The sequence below is a fragment of the Dysidea avara genome, chromosome 4 (genome assembly GCF_963678975.1).
Source record: "Dysidea avara chromosome 4, odDysAvar1.4, whole genome shotgun sequence".
NCBI lineage: Eukaryota > Metazoa > Porifera > Demospongiae > Dictyoceratida > Dysideidae > Dysidea > Dysidea avara.
In genome coordinates this window covers 34,756,053-34,776,645 of record NC_089275.1, presented here as the reverse complement: position 1 = coordinate 34,776,645, position 20,593 = coordinate 34,756,053, and the positions used below count along the sequence as shown (strand labels likewise).

General features: G+C 38.3%; 1 protein-coding gene and 1 long non-coding RNA gene across 5 annotated transcripts in view; both read right to left on the bottom strand.

Moving 5' to 3' along the window:
• Nucleotides 1-29: 29 nt before the first annotated feature.
• Nucleotides 30-16,964, bottom strand: LOC136254798 (uncharacterized). The gene is made up of 4 exons (XM_066047538.1): nt 16,862-16,964; nt 9,157-9,211; nt 6,056-6,577; nt 30-479 (listed from the first exon to the last, which is right to left on the bottom strand). Exons 2-4 carry the CDS (start codon nt 9,167-9,169, stop codon nt 178-180), a joined length of 837 nt encoding a protein of 278 aa, XP_065903610.1. The 5' UTR covers nt 9,170-9,211; nt 16,862-16,964; the 3' UTR covers nt 30-177.
• A 1,409-nt stretch (nt 16,965-18,373) lies between these two features.
• Nucleotides 18,374-20,593, bottom strand: part of LOC136254807 (uncharacterized) — a 123,472-nt gene continuing 121,252 nt past the window's right edge. For 2 of the 4 annotated variants that reach the window (XR_010700782.1, XR_010700780.1), the window contains exons 2-10: nt 19,720-19,763; nt 19,487-19,665; nt 19,381-19,437; nt 19,143-19,327; nt 18,953-19,092; nt 18,810-18,902; nt 18,671-18,758; nt 18,549-18,617; nt 18,374-18,497 (exon numbers count right to left, since the gene is read on the bottom strand). This is a non-coding gene — a long non-coding RNA (uncharacterized lncRNA). Of the gene's footprint in view, nt 18,498-18,548; nt 18,618-18,670; nt 18,759-18,809; nt 18,903-18,952; nt 19,093-19,142; nt 19,328-19,376; nt 19,438-19,486; nt 19,666-19,719; nt 19,764-20,593 lie in introns of all 4 variants that reach the window. The other 2 variants (XR_010700781.1, XR_010700783.1) reach the window with 2 other exon arrangements.

Sequence of the window (20,593 nt, the reverse complement as noted above, 5' to 3'; positions counted from 1 at the left end):
CCCAGACTATAATAGTAATTGACAAGGAATAAACGCACACAAGAGGTAAGCACATATAATCAAATTACATATGCACGCCAGTTACTTGAAAATATATGTTACTTAAGTGAAGAAAATAGTTGTACAAACAGCACAATGCAATACATAAAAAATAATACAAAACACATTCGCAAATTTTTATTTCCTACAGATTAATTTTTCACTTATTAGTTTTTCCTCAATAGCTTGGGCAGCATTCCTCAATTCTCTGATCTCTTTCAAGACTGATACAAGCATGGACCAGGTCTTTGGCTTCACTCCATTACCAGTTGACAACCAGTCCTCGAGTAGTTCGGCACAGCACTTGGCGGGGTCACCACGTTGTCTCTCTTCTATTTCCTTTTTCTTTGCAATAGTGTATTCCAAATAATCGGCAATGGTCTTCCAGCAGTATGAAGTTTCTGGTATAACTATTTTACGCATCCACTTCATTTGTGGAGCTAAACAAAACAAAGCAAAGAAACAGGTAAACATGACTGTACCATAATCAGTTTTCCAAGCCCCTGAGGACCAACACTATACTGAAGAATTTGTAACTACTATATGGCAGTGTGTGGATAATTGATACAGAAAAGTATAACTAAAATAGTATACACTACGAATATCCATCTACTCTAATAGAACAATCGCCTTCACAAGCAGATGTGGAACTAGAGTTCTGGATACCGTAGATTCCCTAAAAATTCGGCAGAAATAAATTAATTCCGTTTGTGTCTGGCCGAAAAATTAGGAAAAAATGTACTAACCCGGTGCTATTGTTGAATTTTTAGGGATCTATCCCTAATACAGTCTGCACGCTTCATGGCTATGTTATTTGCGATCCGTTTACTGCTTCCTTTATGAATTTCTTTCTACACAGGGACCAACAGGAACACCTTGAGGCGGCGCTGACGATACCACAACACTCACTTGGCCACAGCGCTATATACTATGATTGACTACATTATCCAGGAGGGATGGTCAATGTCAATACTACATCACTTTTGAATACAATCATCCAGACGTAATATTAAGGATTTCAACCAGTAATAAAAAATAGAAACCACAATCAATAATATTATTAAACTATCTCGTGATAAATCTAGCTACCTGATGCTGCATAAAGTGTTCCATGGCTTAACAAAGCGTTATCTGTGGGGGTATCGAGATGTGGGGCCAGGAGAGATTTTATTCTGTGAACAGAAACGAAGATTGTTTTGTGGTAGCTGGCCGTGATGTCACACGATGATATTGTTGGGTACGTTCCCTGAACAATTTCACACTTGATATTTCATACAACATCGAGGTAGCATATTGTGTGAGGTCACTGGGAATCCTCAGTACTCAAGGGACCTTTGTCAACTAGTACTCCAAGTGCCGAAAAATTAGCACGCTTATAATTAGAAACCATCTTGCGCTTGCCAAAATTTAGAGCACATTGCGTTCAAAGCACGGGGAGTGCCAAATATTTAGAGATGCCGAAATTTTAGGGAATCTACGGTGACTGAAATTCATAAATATTTTCCTCTTGTTTAATCCTTAAGCCCAAATAGGCTAGAAAACTGACCCAAATATGTGTGCCTTGCACACAGTGCTATAACTTTTGAAGCATGTATGGCTATGCAAATCATGTTATTCTATTTCAAGGATTAAAATGATACCAAGAGTTTTTCCCTAGTGCTAAACAGTATTATTATTAAAGCTTAACAGTGGCCAGTAAGGCCAAACTAGCTGTGTAGATAACTTTTTGGCAAGAAAACACGCAAACCCTTTATATACATGTACCTTGATAAAATGTGTATAACTTGATGGTGGTTGCTCCTATCAACTAGCAACAAGTTCTGCTTGTTTTGACTCAGGCCATATATAACTCATGTGAGTAAACCCACAATCGAAATTAATGATGTGGGAAGAATTTTTGGTACACGGAGATGCAGTTCGTAATAAGTAAGCTGCTATAGTTACAATGCTCATTTAATCTTCTCCAAGTAGCCCAGTGAACGGACTATTGATCAGTGTGTTCCGTATAGCTGAATTTTTTTGCTGATTTTGTAGTTTTGACGGTTACCAGCAAAAGTTTTATCCTTGAAATATTTAGTCCAATACATTTTGGGAGTGTCTGCAAATCCACAAAAATTTTATTTTAGCAACATTGCTCAACCTCGAAAATTTTCCCGTCTAAATATTTAGGCTATAATGTAGTTTTAGGCTACAAGAATTTAATTACATGACCTAATGTCGCCAGCGTGCCCATATTGTGTAAACACTCATACCCCAGAAGTTCTTTGTGGGTTGAATAAAGGTGTCAAGAGCAGACATGGCTCCATTACAAGTTTGAGAAAAGCCGTAACATGACCGAAATTAACGGTGAAAACTTTGATTGGTCATAGATAATGAATGTGTCAGACATAAATGAAGATTTTAAGATAATTTATAGCAGGTCAAGCAGTACTGTAAATGACAAAAAATGATACTCTATACAGTGTTGGGAGTAATGTGTTACGTAATATTATTACTTTTGTGGTAACTAAGTAATATAACGAAATACGCTATAAAAAAAGGTAATATAACTCAAGTTACTTTACTTACAAATGTAACATGTTACCTAAGTAATATAGTTACTGTAACGAGTCTAATATTACATAATATTATTACTTACAAGTAACGAAGTTACTAATCTTGTTAGTAATCGCCTAGCCACAACGAAGTAATGAAGCCTACTGAATGAAGCTTATTCACCAGCTTCTTACTTATAACCCAGATTTGCACATTGCCCAACAACGAAATCATGTCACGTGATAAGGTGGTAGTTTCACACGTGACAGCTTAAGGCTGTGGACACAAAGTAATATAATATGTAATATTATTATAGTTACTTTATTTTATGGGTAATATGTAACTGTAACTAAATAGTTCAGTTGCAAGTAATATGTAATATGTAACTAGTTACTTTTAAAAAGTAACTTGCCCAACACTGCTCTATAGTACTACACTGTTGTTAGTCCCATAAATATGGTGGAGGGTTATCTCTAAGGCTCCAAAACTTGTGTACATGTACATACAGTACATAACAACACATATTTTATGCCATGCATAGTAGAGTACTCATTGGCCATCACATGCACACTGCAATGCACACTGCAATGCACACTGCAATGCACACTGCAATGCACACTGCAATGCACACTGCAATGCACACACACACACACACACACACACACACACACACACACACACACACACGCACGCACGCACACACACACACGCACGCACACACACACACACACACAACCAACAGCCCACCCACCCACAAGGATGCACATACACAACATGTACGCACAATACACATGCACATAGAAAGCAAGACAGGACAGCGTTTAGCGATGTCAAACAGTCATACAAGTTGATGTGCTACTTCTAAAAACCAGGCGCCTATGCAATTACAGTGCTCTCACAATTATCTGACACCCTTGGGACCAAGAGTCCAAGACATGTTCAGGTAATCAAAAAGTTAGGATAATCAAAGCCCATTCATTTATACATAGAGCCCTGTTCAAATACTCTAATAGAACATACGTCTGAAATACTCTAATAGAGCAGTCATTTCCACTGTTTGGATAACCAAGTGCTCGGATAATTGAGGGAGCATTGTAATACTATTCCTTTCTAACCAAATAGGTAGTTAAATCATGTAGTTTATATTAATGCCATTGCTAATTAGACTTGTAAATATTATAATTTAGTGTATTTCCTAATTTATTAATTATTTTGTAATTCGGTAATTACATTGCTATGCAAGGTTAATTCACTTTTAAACTGCAAATTACGCACAGAAATAACTTCTCAACTGTTTTATCTGTTTTATAACTCTTGTGTTTTTTCATGCATATTGTTCAGAGTAAGCCTTGAAATTGCCCTTCATTTTTGTTCATGTAAATACAGAACGTGCCCCCTTTCAATTCGATAGAATTCATTATTTCTGGTAGTGCACAAAGCTAGATAAGTCATTTTTTGGTTGTTTTATGTCCATATAGCTTATTGTGAAGGCATTCATAACATCTTCAGGAACTCAATTCACTTGTTTTCCAAGCTGGCACAAATAAACTTCCCTAAAGTTAAGCTTACCAGGTAGGTTTATACTGGGCGCTGTTCATTTCTCACATACAGGCTGCTTTTAGCATAAGCCCATGAGTGCGGGAAGACAAACAAATATACATACATACAAGCCATGTTATTTTAGGAAAAGGGGAATTTCAGAAAACCAGGCATGCACCCATAGCTGGCTGAGGGCACGTACCTGGTTTTTTTAAAAACACTAGACCACCAGAGTAGTACTCAGATGCTAAGAGTGTGTAGGCAAATACTCAGTGCATCTAGTACCCTGCTATATGGTACCATGTCTCACGGGTGAAACCATAAGCACTTAAAAGTCTATAGAATTATGGACAGTTAACATTGGAGTAATGTGAGTAATGTGAAGGAAGTTTTTTTTTTACTACAAGGAAAAGCGACAGCAACTGGTGGGCATCACTCCTGGAACCTCACAGGAAAAACATTATACTAGATAGATGCACACCACACACACACTTGTGTGTATGCACTCACCCACACATGCGTGCATGCATTCACCCGCATGCATTCACCCGCACACACACACGCACGCACGCACTCACACCCACGCACACACACACACACACACACCCACGCACACACACACACACACACACACACACACACACACACACACACACACACACACAGTGTATGGACTCACCCATACGTGTGTATGCACTCACCCACACACGTGTGTGCATTCACCCACACATGCGTGCATGCGCTCATCCACACACACATGCACTACACGTACAAAAAGCAAAGCAGATGCAAACCATGCTAGCGTGGTCACGTCTAACCAGTGAACCAGCACTGGGATACCTGTGCTTTAATTGATCCCAATCATTTCACTCACAAGCATATAGTAAAGCAATTACATTTTTATAATTTTTTAACTTCCTCACTAGAGTGTGACCATATTAAGTAGGTACCGCATGTACACAATTAAGGTGTCTTCATGACCTCATTAATAAATCATCATATCATTGAGACCATTTTAAGGTCCACAGATGACCTTATTGCACTACTCAGGTGCTGTGAGTTAGCACAGGCAAATCTTCCTGGGGAAGGACTAAACATCAATGCATGAAGTTACACCTAGACCTTTGCCCACTGTGTGAGACATAGACAGATAGCATTTGTTTCTGCCCAGGTGCCTATTGATGTGCCCAACCCTCCCCACTAGGTCACCAGGTTCCCATGTAACCCTTAAACGCGCATGAAACTTTTGGGGAATGTGTGTTTACACATTTCACGCATTCATGGCGACATTAGGTGGGGTAGCTCAACTCCTTTAGCCTAAAACTACACATTGATCAAAATTCTATTCACTGGGCTACTTGGGGAAGGTACTGTTATGAAGTGAAGAACAAAGTGTTATCCATCAACCAAGCTTCTCACCACATGTTTAACTTCCGATTGTGGGTTTAATCACGTGAGCTTTGTATGGCCTAATGCAAAATTTAACGCTGAAGCAAACAAACCTTATTGGAAGTCGATTGGAACAACCGCAGTTTTGCTTGTTTATTTAATGAAAAGTTGATTACATGGTGAGTTTTGGCATCATGCTTTAGCACAAAGGGGAAAGCCCTAGGTATCATTGTAATGTTTATTACATTACGAGTAGAATGAAGTAAATTGCTTAGCCATAGGAGGTATGCTTCGAAAGTTATAGCACTTTGTTTACAGCCATGCGTATTTGCCTATATATAGGCTTATGCACGTTTAAGGGTTAAACAACTGGGTAACTGGGTATCAAACCTGAAACCTTTCAATTACCAGACTGGTGTTCTAGCCACTTGGCTATGCACACACGCACGCATGCATGCACACACTCACTTACGCACGCACGCACGCACACACGCACGCACGCACACACACACACACTCACATACGCTACACACATGCATGCATGCATGCACACCTTTCAGATCAACATGTTCCGACCCTTCACCAGTGGTATCAACATCACCAGGAGGTGTTGTGACAGCTGACGGATTAGAAGTAGTCACAGTAGCAGGAGGAGAATTCATCCCTCTGGTTCCGTGAGGCAACATGGGTTGGTGTTGCAGATTAGGTCGTATGTCACTTGAGGAAGTAATGGTCGCCTGACTTGTAGGTGTACCTTTTGGTTTAGACCTTTCAACAACTAGATCTGCCTGCATCTTATGGGCTAAATCCCTTGTGGCAATGTTGCCATGGGCATCCATGATTTCCAGCATCTTATGAAAGTAAAAACTGTGGCCACTTTCAAGCGGAGAGGCTATTCTCTGTAAAAGGATGGTAGCCTTCTTGGCTGAGGTTGAAGCAGCACAAATCTCTTCTTCATCCTGGAAGCTGATCAGGTTGGCAGACACAAAATACTGGGACAAGTTCTGAGCTGACAATATGTTCTTCAGAGCACTGTAGTGATCCTTGAACACCTTAAACTCTGTTGGAGGTGCAGCTGTAAGTAAGAAAGTAAAACAGAGTATTACGTACATATGTAGCACTATGGTTAATTGATCAGTGGTTTATTAAATTCCACTAATAATTGGTCATCTGCTCCCAATTGTTTCACTCACAAGCACACAGTAAAACCTCACATATCAATCACACTTTTAATAAGACCACCTCACTATAGTAGCCCTGTCAAGTAGGTCCCAAACACAAATACGGTATACTTCATTATCTCACTAACAAGGCCACCTCATCATTGAGGTCATTATTAAAGTACCATAGAGGACCTTATTTGGAAACATTGAAACATTATTTATTGACGATATACAGGGTACAATGCACATACACTGTATGTGTACTGTACGTATTAAAGAACCAATTGTGGTGCTGCTTAGGTTCGGTTGCTATTGAAGCTGTGGTGTTTAACCAAGGAAATACGATATATGTTTGAATACGTGAGTATTAGAAAGTTTTTTCAGTGGCCATAAGTTCTTCAAATTTTTAGCAGCAATATTTTCAGTATATTTTGCACAGATATATCATGTATGTATTCTTTTGTTCTTAAAATTATGAGCTTAAACATCACTTTCGAGCATCGAGCATTGGTGGAGTCTAAATAGTTGCCACATAGATTTTTTGAACTAAGGTAATAAATGCTACAACATTTAACCAACTAAATACAGTATCCATACTTGGACATTAATTTTGTAGAGATACATGTACATGCATATGTAGCTGATACAAAAGCACACATATATGGTTCTAAAACAAGTACACATTACAATGGTGTGTTGATGATGAATCTCAAATTGTACATTATATTGCAAGCATTAACAAGAGTTCATAATATTAGAAGAGGGAGAGTATCAAAAGCTCAATATACCCTGTACAAATGCTCTGTTACAAGTTCACCTTTTGATGAAATCAATGCCTATCCTAGTATGGAAAGGCACTGATTGGTGCTTAATTCAACTCTACTGGTATGAGAGAACTGTTGATAGGTGATGAATATGGTGAAGCCTCTATTCTATATAACAGAGTGAAGTGTTGATACTGTACTAGTGGCAGTAAGTTTGATAAATGCATCTCAGTTAGATGCTCTCTCTTACTACTATATTATGAACTCTTGCTATTAACCACAACACAAAATGGCTAGTTAGAATACTCAAATCAATACAAATTTGTACCATGCAAGTGCACATGCACCTTGTCCTCCAGCCCCAAGATAAAGATTAGAGAATATGTAAGTGCCACCACTGAAGAGGGTCTGGTGCAATGCATATACTTGAGTCAGATCTCGCAAAGTGATGTTAATAGGTGTTTTCCACTTGTTACACAAAGTTACACACAAAGAACAGCATGATAAGTGTCTCTGTAATCAATTCAGTCGTTACAGAAATACAGGTGATAAGCATGATAGGTAGCCATGCAGGGAAGCCGTATTGTGGTACTACGAATCAACACCATTATGTTGTCAGCAAATAGAACTGAAGACACAAAGGAGTTCAAAGGTATAGCTGCAGTGGTTGGTGAAAAGGCATATCTCAGGCCAAAGTGTGAAGAAATCAAGCTCACAGTTGGTTGAAGGCATCGGTTAGCCAGTTATTTAGTCAGCAGAAAATATAAATTTTGTAAAACCTTTTGGAAGGGTTTGGGGTCACTCTGAAGACACTTATGGGCTTGGTTGTACCTAATCAAAATTTCCAAGCTGTCATGAAGGAAAATTGAGACTGGTTTTAGGGGTGACATTTTTGGCCAGAAAAGGCATGATCCTTAGTTAAGGTTATGGTATATTTTATAAAATGCATGGGCGGAACAAATTACAGAACCTGCTCTAAACCAAGCAAGGGATAAATAATTTCACCAACTGTGTTGTGGAAGTAATACAACTATTTGTACTTGGTTGTTTATATTGCAGAACAACAACTGTTCTTGGGTGTGTGGTCCACCATAGAGCAATATTATCAAAAATGGTGCTGCCAAAAACCAGACTAACAGATTACGAATCCCTATAATTTAATTTTGACACAAGTAACTAAACAACTAAAATATCTAGGTCCAGTGGAAGTGATATTTTAAGTTAATGTTTGTGAAGGCGTTTTATTAAACTTTTAGTAATTTCTTCGAGTAAAATGAGCTCTTTGAAGGCTTGTATCTCTGTAGAAAAACACCAAAAACGTTTCCACAGGACCTAATAAATTCAATGTACAGTATCGCCATGCCCCAGAACTGCCCATAGAGCCTACAGCTTTTGCTGCATTTGGCAGTGAAAACACGGTAATGACAGCTGGAGCTGAGCGTGTGGACTGGCTTACCTGTCTTGCTACAACAACTTGTAGTGTTCCACCTGCCTCAAATTACACTGTAGTGACAAAAAAACATTAAATATGAAGGGCTTTGTGTTCATTTCATACTGCTAGACTCAGCAGACTAGTTTAATGGCCTTCGCAAAAAGTATTGATAGGCATTCAAAAATTTGAATGATTGCCCGTGACTATACCGTAACCTTAATATGCAGTACTATTGTGCTTATATGACATCACAATACAGTGCTTGTGACAACATAATGTATGGGTACGTTCATACCTGTTTGTGCCATTAGGTCCTGAATAATGGTGAGGTCAGTGGATACAGGTCATTCCTAAGTAGCAACAAAAAAATGAACACACACACAATGTACGCATGCATACACTGTATGTACATCATTAAAGTGTGTACAACACTCACTAAAGATTGTATTGAAATTTGATACCAGTTCAGTGTAGGTGGGTACAGTAAAACAACTTTCACCCACTAACACAAAAATAAGGTCCAGGTACAAGACCACCCTATTTGATATTAACATTTGTAGCAAGAGGCGACAAATTCTGAAAATGTGGTCAAAAATTTTATAAAACTATTGAGTTATAACTGTAAGGAGAAATAACATATGAGTAGAAATAAGACAAAGCAGATTGTCTATACCTGGAACTATACTAGTGGAGTTATATTTCCTACTTCAGTCAAATATGTACAGCCTGTCAACATACATGATTGAAGTAGGGTTTTAATGTTCACCAGCATAGCTGCAGGTGTAGACGACCTCACTTGTTTCCTTGCTTTTTATTTCTATGATACCTACTCAAATGTAATTTTTCCTTATACCGTATAGCGGGTTTTAATCGTGAGGACTTTAATCTCACGTTTTGGGCACTTCACAATATTAAAATTCATGACATATTTTATTAGGAGTTTTGTTTATCACGAGGTTTTTAGTGGCCGTAAAACTGGTGTATTGGAACATTTGACAATGAATCAGGTGCTTGTTTGTGTACATAACAGCTTTATTACATGCCAGCTTGCTGATCATTGATAAAGGCTCATCAGTTGCTCATTCCTCTACACAACAAGTGTTTCTTACCAACAAACATTGCTGAACATGGCTACCCTACTCAGTTTCCTGGTGAACTTTACACGTCTGCATCAATTCATTGTGGATACAAACATAGATACAAAGAAACACAGCTAACATGACAAAATTTCATGGTGCTTCCATCTGGTATGGGAAAATAAAATTATGCGACACTTAATCTCATGAGGTGACAAATTCGCGACATTAAATTCCTCATGCGAATTTATTACTTGTTGTAATAAGTGTTTACAAGTACATTTTTCTGCGAGAAACGCTATATGGTACTTGTTTTTTTTTTGCAACACAATAGTCACTGGTGAACCAGCACATACCACATCAAAAGAAAGAATGACATCAAGGGAAACAATAAAATTACTGAAATTCCACGACTAAACATGCCCTGAGTCCCTGACTATCAATTACTGACAATATTCTGCTTTGTTTTTTCAGCTATTTACAAATGAAAAACATTATAAGAGCCTCTGTAATCATTTCACTCACTACGGAAATTGCAGACAATTCTCGCAATAGTCAGCCATAACATATTACCTCCAACCAACACATACAAAAAGAAATGGGACACAAATCAGGATAAAGGTAAGTCCATGATGCATGCAATGTAGTTGCCGAGGCTTGCAAAAAGGCACATCTTGGGCAGGTTGTTTCTTTTAGCAAGACCTCCGGTGGTTTCTCATAAAATAACGCTTTAAGGCAATAAAGACAAAATTATGAATCTTTAATGTAAAAATGGTTATAAGGTCACCAAAGGTCAAATTTGCAATGTCACTACCGTATAAGAGGAAATATTGGCGAGTCAAATATTTGGCGATTCTAACTAAAACACCGATTGGCGTCATTTTAATTTGGCGAATCCGTCAAACATTTAGGTTGGCGAAATTTTAATTTGGCGGTTCCGTCCGCGTTTTTTACGAGATTTGTATTATAGCGCGCGTTAATTAGTATTCTGTCATGGATACACATGCTGTCGATTCCTGCGTTCGTGGTTTCCAAGTGTATAGTGATAGATGGACCCCAGCCTTAGGAGAAATTCTCGTGTGTGAAATAGAGGACGGAAATGCCAGCGACTCGTACGCGGTCTCGATTAAGAAGGGAAGTGAAATTATTGGGCACGTTCCGAGAAAGATTTCGGCAGCTTGTCACTTGTTCTTGGGGTTTGGTGGATCATTGAGCTGCATTATTACTGATGCACATCGTCGATATTCTTCTGACCTGCCACAAGGAGGGTTAGAGATCCCGTGTAAACTCGTTTTTGAAAGCACCATGAGCAGCAATTTGGTACCCAAAGTGCGAAGATTAGTGTCGACATGTCCTCCAATCGAATTAAAATTAGCAAAAAAGGCACCAAAACGAAGTATAAAGGAAACAGTACCAGGTATTCCTCCTGATAAGAAAATACGAGTGGATGATGATGTGATTGATCTTGATTCCATCTCAACAAATGACAATCACCAGGAAGGAGTGCCATGGTTAAAGTGTGAACGTCAGCTTCTGAAAACTACAGACAAAGATATGATATTGAAAGGTTCAGTTTTAAAACATAGTGGGATTGAAATCTTAAACCTTGCTGTCAGAAACATACTGGTAATGTACTGATAGGCTGGGATTAAACTAGCTACTCTTAATACCATCATCCGTACGTAGTTGAATAATTACTATCATTGCTCTAATGTTTTTAATTTAATACTTAGTAGTAAACCTTTAAGTGTCGTAATGGCTAAATGATGCACTTATGTACAATTATCAATCCTTTCAGGGGCGAGGAGTCAAAGGGGGCTCTTGACCCCCCTCCAAAATTTTTTAGCATACCAAGATCGAGATACTCTAATAGAGCAGTCACTCCAATAAAGCAGTCACAGTATTAGAGTAGTGTGTAGTGAGCTATGTAAGGATTTTTATGTACTTTATCAGTGATAAATGTGTAGTTTGTGAGGTGGGCAGCTATTGTCAGCAGGCTGTGACCTTATTTTTTTTGTTTTGTTTTTTTGGTCTCACCTTACCAAACTAGACAATGTAGTGCCTCACAGTTCATTTTGACCCCCCCCCCCCCCCCCCCTTTCCATAAACCTGGATCCGCCCCTGCCTTTTGCTTACAAATACACTGCCTTTTTTAGCTATAGCCATCAGCTCTAGCAGCACCACAAGGCTATGTCTACATATTATTACTGTATGCACACAGTACACGAAACATAGTAAGGTAATACATGTTTTTTTTCCATGCAGGTGACTCTTTGACTGACAAACATATTAATTTTGCTCAGAAATTGCTTAGCAGGAAATTTAGAGTTAATGGGCTACAATCTACACTGACTCTAACCAAGTCCAAGAGGCTAACCGCTAAGAGTGCATCTAACGCTCTACAGATACTCCACTGTAAAGGGTGTCATTGGATTGCTGCTTCCACAGTCAACACCTATCCCAAGCTTGCTGTTTATGATTCACTGTATTCTTCCATTGATGAAGCCACAGTTAAGATTCTAAAGCAAATGTTTGGGGCTAAAGTAGAGGTTGAAGTGAGAGATGGGCCAAAACAGGATGGTACATCTGATTGTGGGCTGTTTGCGATAGCAACATGTGTTTCAATAGCCAGCAGTGGAATCCTGCCAACAAAATTTGACCAGAGTAAAATGAGGAGGCATCTGATAGAATGTTTTGAACAGCTGGAGTTAGAGCCATTTCCTGTAGCTGATAATGATTAGATGACTATAGATGATTTGTCTAGTGATTAAAAAAGTTTAATTTACTGTACATATTGACATACTGTACAACTATAATCATTTTAAATGCTAGTTATTAGTATACAATTCAATTATAGTACTCTTTACTAGTAGTTCAAAACGATGATTTAAATGTCAATGATGTCATAAATACCAGATTTCCTAAAGCCGTTAATTGCAACTTCTGGTCTCCTTTCAAGTGCTTGCCACCCTGAAATAATCCAGTTTGCACTAGGGTTCTTGATGACCGAAAGGCTGACATCCACTTGAACTTGACTGACAGGAATCGTCTTGAGCTTTTGTCGAACTTCAATAGCATACCATTCCTGAAACTTTCTTTTCATGTGATCTTTCATAGGTTTGTTGATAGAAAGATCTACTGGTTGCAACTTATCAGTGCAATTTGGTGGCAATTGCACTGGTATAATTTTGTTCCGTCGTAGCAATGAAATGACTTCATCTGTAGTTTGCCCTCGAAACCCATCAAATATAGTGATAGCAGGGTGTGCTGGTGCTAGCTTTAAATCCTTTCTCCTTTGTGACACAAAAGGTATTATGATCTTTCTAATGTACCTCTTGGTAGTCTCTTCGTTTGACCAACGGTTTTCACTATGCCAAATGTCCCATCCTTCTGGAAAAGTCACTGTTGGGTGACATTTCGTTGTTTTTCCTTTATACAATAGTTGAGGTTTAAGGTACTCACCACTTGCAGTCACAGCCAGTACAGCAGTCAACTGCCTTTTGTCATCAGCATTTGCAATAGGTACAACTTTTGTGCCCCGCTTCTCCATTGTCCAGTCACTTGTGGGAACAATTGACAGACCAGTTTGATCCCAGTTTATGATAAGTTCTTTGGGTACTTCATTCATCACAATCTCAGCTGCTATATCTGCAAGGAAAATTTCTTTTGATTTGTCAAATAATCTTGTAGGTAGTTTTCCAGAAGTAGTACATTTCCTTTTAACATAACCCATCCTGATGAGTAATGATCTGGCCCAGCTTTTAGTGATTTCAATTTGTTTGAGCTTAGACATATCCCTGGCTCCAACTATGCCCTCTGCCGCACCCATTACCACAAGAGTGTTGACAGATCCATTTACCTTTCTGAGGGACTCCACATACTCTTGTACTGCTGCATCTAATTCTTGACCCAACATTAATGGCCTTCCTCTGTCTTTAGTGGGCAACTTCTTAATGACAATTGGTTCAGTTTCTGGTGCTTGACCTTTCTTTTTTCTCTCTTTGATTTCCTCATTCAGTTTGTCAAAATACTCCACCTTCAGTCGCCTGCAAGTTGATTCATTGATGTTAACGCCCCACACTTTAGAGTAATGCTTTGCTGCTGTAGTAGGCCCATTATCTAAGGAATACTTTCCTAGTTCTGCGCGCTGTTCGTCGGTATACGAGTTATACTTTCCTCGAGGCACTTCTTTAGAAGCTGCTTCCAATGCTTTAGCCACGGCTCTGTCTGCACTTTCAATGTCTTTACTAGTTAATAGAGAACTCCCGATGGATTGCTCCTTTCGTTTGAAGAACTTAAACAGGGTTACCGCGGCCATCTTAGAAAGACTAACGTGCGAATAATTTAAACGGAACTCCCTATATTTGGCATCATTTTAATTTGGCGGTACGTTCTAATTTCGCCAAATCAAAGTCACCACCAAAATTTCCACGTATACGGTATATCAAACAATAAAATTACAAGGAGTACAATTTATGTGGAAAGTTTCATAATCATATCACAAATGACACATTGCTTGCACTATGCTGCTCTACTGTTATCCCAATAAATAATAGTTATACAGACACGATGTGGAGGCTATGGAATTTATAAACCACGAAGGCCCGAATCTGTAACACACGAGCAAAAATTGTACTCCTTTTTATTGTTTGATATAGTGACATTGCAAATTTGACCTTTAGTGACCGTATAGCCATTTTGCATGAAAGCCTGAATCTGTAGCACACAAGCGAAGCGACAACACTGCTAAGGGCCTGAGGGTTTATAAATTCCATAGACTCCACATTGTGTCCGTATAACTACTTTAGACTCTATTTTATACTACATTTAAACTAGTTACCTCTTCATGGTTGTTTCTACCGTACCATCGGCAAAAGCAGCTGGTTTTCTCACAATAATACTAGCAACCATGCATGTTCATGTGACACAATTTAGCGGTCCTCATTACATCATTGTAAGTTAGGAATGCGTAGTCTGGTGCCACCCGCCCTTTTCACAAAGGGGCGGGCAGCGCCAGACAAACTCATTGGATAAACTTGTATATTAAACATATGTTACATTGTGCCTGAAGGCATGGAGTATATTAGAAAACGAGGTGGAGTATATGAGATTTAATATCCACCCAAAAACAGCCTAAATAATTAATTTTGTTGGCTCCATTGCATTATGATTAAATACATGCGCTTGTGAGACAAGTAGATGTTACATAGACACTTGCTGTTGCCAATCTACAACTGTCATCAACTCAGTGAGGTCAAGGCTACTAACCAGTCCTTTAGTGGAATGCTTAAACCCACAACTGATACTTAACCTATGCACAAAATAGTAAATGTTTCAAAGTTCCAGTTGCATTTAAAAATACTGCATATATATATATGGGAAACATAAGCTACTATCAAGAGTAGTGCTAAGCAATATACCAAATATTTAGTTAAACCGCAGTATCTGTTTTTGATACCATCTAATTTCTTAAACCGTAACACCGTGGATATAAAAAAAAAACAGTCTTTTAAATCTTCACTATTTTCATGAAAAGTGTACATATGAAAGGATACAGACTGGTGCAGAATAATATATTGCAATGAGCTTACTAACACAATTCTGTCTTGAGTAGAAACTGTACTTTTGTATCTGTATCTAATAGTAGAGGTCTAAAATGGAATCTAGCTAATGTGTACTAATATTAGTTATACTGCAATATCAAGTAACAATATCATACTGTCTGCAGGTATGAAATATCAAAACTGCTCAGCACTAATCAAGAGTTCATATTTGAGAGCATCCCCCAAATATTATGAACTCTTGCTACTATTGTAGAATGTTTGAAGTACAGTTGTATATTGGAAAATGGGAGCAGCTAAAAACTGAGAATTGCTAATTCACAGGTCAAATGCTTCTCTTGATTCATTGTTCTTGTCCAGAAATCAGTGTTCACAAGATTTAGTCTCATGTGGCCATTAATGGGAAGGAGAAAAAGGCGTCTTGTACAATTTGGCTTCTGTACTCATCCTGATACTACCCATCTAATTGAGTAGTCTTAACCAAAGAAACTCAATAACATTTGTCCCATTTCACTTTAAAGATTATTGCTTAGGTTCCTTGGCTCGTGGTAAGCACCTTGTATAGGCTTTGCCTCCAGTGTTAACCCTCCAGTGCCTAACTAGTAAACTAGACAAACACAAAAGTTACTGTATCTGCATTTACCAATCACCAGCTAATTTACAAATTAAAGTTGCACTGGGGTCAACCATCATGTAAGGATAGATACCTAAGCTTTGCATTATTGCTGCACTATGGTACGATTATTATAACAGAGTGTAAGCAGATGAGGCTATCAATACAGTGTGTACAGCATACTTGTGACTTCCACCTCTTGACGTGTTGACATGATTATGGGATTTGAACAGCACCAGACCCTTCTCTTCCTACCCAATATATAAAATAAAAAACCTGGAGGGTGAACACAGAAGACACAGCCTGTACAGAGTGTTTAGTGTTTAGCACAAGGCAAGGGAGCCGAAAAATATGGCTTTAAAACCACTTACCCTAGAATTGGTGGAAATGTGCATTCTCAACACTTTGCAAGTTACGGGATTCCCATTGTGCTTATTGCAAATGCCCCCACCCAAGGGGAAACTTTGGGCGGCATGTACCCTACAAATCCCATCTGGGGTAGGCTTGATAGGAGCACTAAAGGGCTGATGATATTAAAATGCAGAGTTACGTTGGTATTTGATGGTTCACCAACTGATAGTCGCCTACCGCAAGGCCCAGGTAAGTACTTGAGTCGACACGCATGTTTACAGTACGCACAAAGTGCAATTTCCTAATAAACGCCCACCATGGTTGGTAAACATCGTATTTTGTTACACAATTAACCACACAATAACGACAAATAACAAACAATCGTAAGATTTAATGCACCTTCTCTAACACAGCAGTCCTCTAATCACTCATTCGCACTCCACTGTAAACGCGCTATCGCTTCCCCGGTTTTATTTCCTTTAGGCGCTTAACTGTACAAGCTTCTAGAACACTTCTGTGAATCGATATTGATACTCGAGATACTACTTTTCATACGCTAGCATATGTTAGATTACTATCTAGCTACGGCATTTACAGCACGGTCCGTCGATTCCCACCTCATCAGTGCACCCATAGATAATAGACACCGGCCTTATTGTTAGCTAGGTCAAGTACTGTTCTTAGGTTGCCAGTTCCAGTTTGCTAGGTTAGGTTAGGTTAGGTTAGGTTAGGTTAGGTAATCCAAAGCCTGCAGCACATGTTGCTGTCAGACCTTCAGTGCTGGTCACTGTAAAGTTGTAATAACAAAATAATAATAACCCCTACCGTATGGGGTGTCTATTATCTATGGTGCACCCATAGAGGCAGAGATGCCAACTTCAGAACAATTTTAGGAGTGAGACCTCAAACACTACCAGCAATGTGGACCAGACTCAAGTGCAGCTCCAGGATTTTTGGTAGTGAAGACCAAGAAAAAAAAAGCTCGCTGCATGCTCAAAGTACAAAAATAAGCAAAGGCTGTCCAATTTTAAGCAGAGGGCTATAATTATGAAGCAGATCAGGTGTGAGAACTAAGCTGAAAGAGTGAGAAACAGAGGGTTAGGCATATATGAGAGCGTGAGATTACTAGCCAAAGAGTGAGACTCACGCCTAACTGATGCATGCCAGAGAGTTGGCATGTCTGGGCTTATATATAACAAGAGCTTACACAATGAATTTATTAAACACCATACTAAAGGTCTATTTTTATAGTACAGACTATGTAAAAGATCTAGAGTAACTATTAATGACTGGAATTCATTACCCCATGCAATCTATATATTGTCAGATCTCCCTCTGTAAATGATTCACTTCAAAATGCTGCTGAACAGACACTACTGTAGCAGTAACTGCTTATTTTATTTTGTATAGTACCAGTAGGTATAATTTTGTTTATGGAAGTACAGACGTAAGTCTTTATCCTTTTTTAGCTACAACCAGTTCATTCAGTGCCTAACTAGTGTACTTTGTTCATTACATTAGTGTTCAGAGAGAGGGAGAGAGATGTATTGTATTGTTAAGACAATATATATATATAACTTAAGTAGTAAGTACAGGGGTCTAGACTCAGGGGTACCATGCACTGGGGAACAGTACAGAATCCCCACTGTGAAAAAAGCCCAGAATAATAAGGTCTATAACAGTCTTATTATGTTAGTACTGGAATGAAATAGTACAGCATATATTAATAGATTATGACTTTACTATAACAAGCTTATTGAATACATTTAAGACAGTCATATATTAGAGATTAAATCACTAGTATAGTGTGGTGTATTATCAGACTATACTAAACCTATTTCAACCATATATTGGCTACTATACTACTGTACTTTTTTACTTTCCATAACCTTAATTAAATATTTTCTATAATTATATTTGTAATGAATTAATTCTGTAAATATGTTAAAACCACAATAGGTACAGCTAGTAAATCAATGTCTCCTTGGCCATGACAGTATCAAATCAATTTCGTCATTTATCAGTCTTTATCCAACTGCAGCAGGTAAGACAGTAAATACAATTCACAAGTTCCATTACAAATTACCTGTATTATCATCACTATGTAGAACTCTGTGACAATCTGTTAGTCGTCTGGTAGAACTGTCCCACAGCTCTAATACAAAGATGGTAAATATAATGTGTATTCTGGACAATCGTTGGACTTACAGTTTGTAACAATATGAATCTCATAAAACCGAGACCTTGCCTGGAAACCTAGTATTACCACGTAGAACGGCGGCTAGGTCCCACAACTCTATTAAAGATGGTAAATATAATGCGTATACTGAACAATCATTGTACTTACAGTTTGTAACAATCTTTTAAAACTGAAGCCGAGTCTGAGACCGACAATCCATGTACAACAAAGACAAGTCTGATAAGACCAGGTCTCACAACCCTACATGGAGGCAAACATAATTCATATTCTGGATTATTTGGTGTACTTACAGGTGTTATCAGTGAGTCTAACCATACATAAAACAGCCACTTAGTATGTGACTTTTTGGGCTAACGTGTTACGTAAGCTCACAAGAAGTATCTGATACACTGATACCCAAGTCCAAGAATCTTGTAATCACTAAGTACAACTGAAACAAGACTAAATATAATATAATTTGCATACTCTCAGTGAACTTACTTTTGTTTGTAATACGAGCATAGTCAGTGAAATAAGGACAAACAAGACGGAACAGGTTCTTGAAAGCACTCAACTCATTTACAGTGCCAGACAAGGTAGCAGCCGTCAGCTGTTGATAAAAAGTAGTGAAAAACATGAAGAAATGAGACCGGTTCCCAGAAGAAATGAGACCAGTTTCCACAAACCTAAACGGGTAAATATAAATTGTATACTGGACACTCTCAGTGTACTTACTTACAGATGTTAGCAATAAGAAGAATCTCCTAGAACTGAGACAAAGTCTATAATTCCTACCCTATTGAAAAGAAAATGAATAAAAACACAATCAGGCTTAATGCACTTACAGCTGTAAGAAATTAGAAGATGAGGTTGAACAACTCTGTGAAAAAAAGAACAAAACTGTCCACATATGGTCACTACCAGATTCTTTAAAGGAAGCAGCTGCCATTGAAGGAAGCTAACACTGCAGATGTTGTACACTGACAGCCTGTAGAACTAAGAGGTTCGACAAGAAACTGTACCTCTGAAGAGTTATATAATATACAAAATCATAACAGCGGACCATGCATACTCTTACCATTGATGGCTGATGAACTGTGTCCACTCGTCATCCGCCATAAGCTGAGATAACAGGATATAAAACATGTAACATATCAAAACATATGTATGGGATTTGTCAAATCAAGCATTTTCAGGTGGTCAACATTAAAAGTTTTCATAACACTGGGTTAAACACGTAAAAATTAAGAATTATGCATTAAATAAATTTAATATCAGTTTAACATCTTTTTTGAAACCTCAACTTGGTAATACAGGCTGATTATAAAATCTTATCATTCCGTCATTCGTTGTCCAATACAAAATACATGTATTTTACACTACACGCAAAAACACTAATTTACAACCTTTAACTCACACAATTTCTACTGCACACCATACAATATAACAAAGCCCTTGAATTTCTCTATCCAATTCCGACCGTACAAATGGGAAAATGTCGCTATAGCGACAGTTATTTACTGTTGATGATGACATAATACGTGCTCCATACATTAACCTATTGAAAAATTTAATTATCTCGCCGGGAAAATCCCAATTTACAAGTTGTTATCCTCAACCAAATTCGCTAAATTTGGTATCATTCTACGCAGCAAAGGATGCTTAATAAGACTCCGACCGTACAAATTGTTAAACAGGTTAGGTTATAGAAATATGTTTAAAAACACGTGTTTTTACGGGCATTCTGAACACGTAAATTTTTCGGTACAAGGCTCCTTTCTAGCTTCCCCTTCGTTACTACACAAAGAACTTACACATGAATCGAATCGCCTTTCATCAAGAAATTTGATAAACCAAACTTCGTATCCGTCAACCAAAGTACGCGGAAGTTATGGCGCCTTGTTTAAAGGACGGTGTTATTTTATACGAAACGGGCGTAACCCATTCGGAAA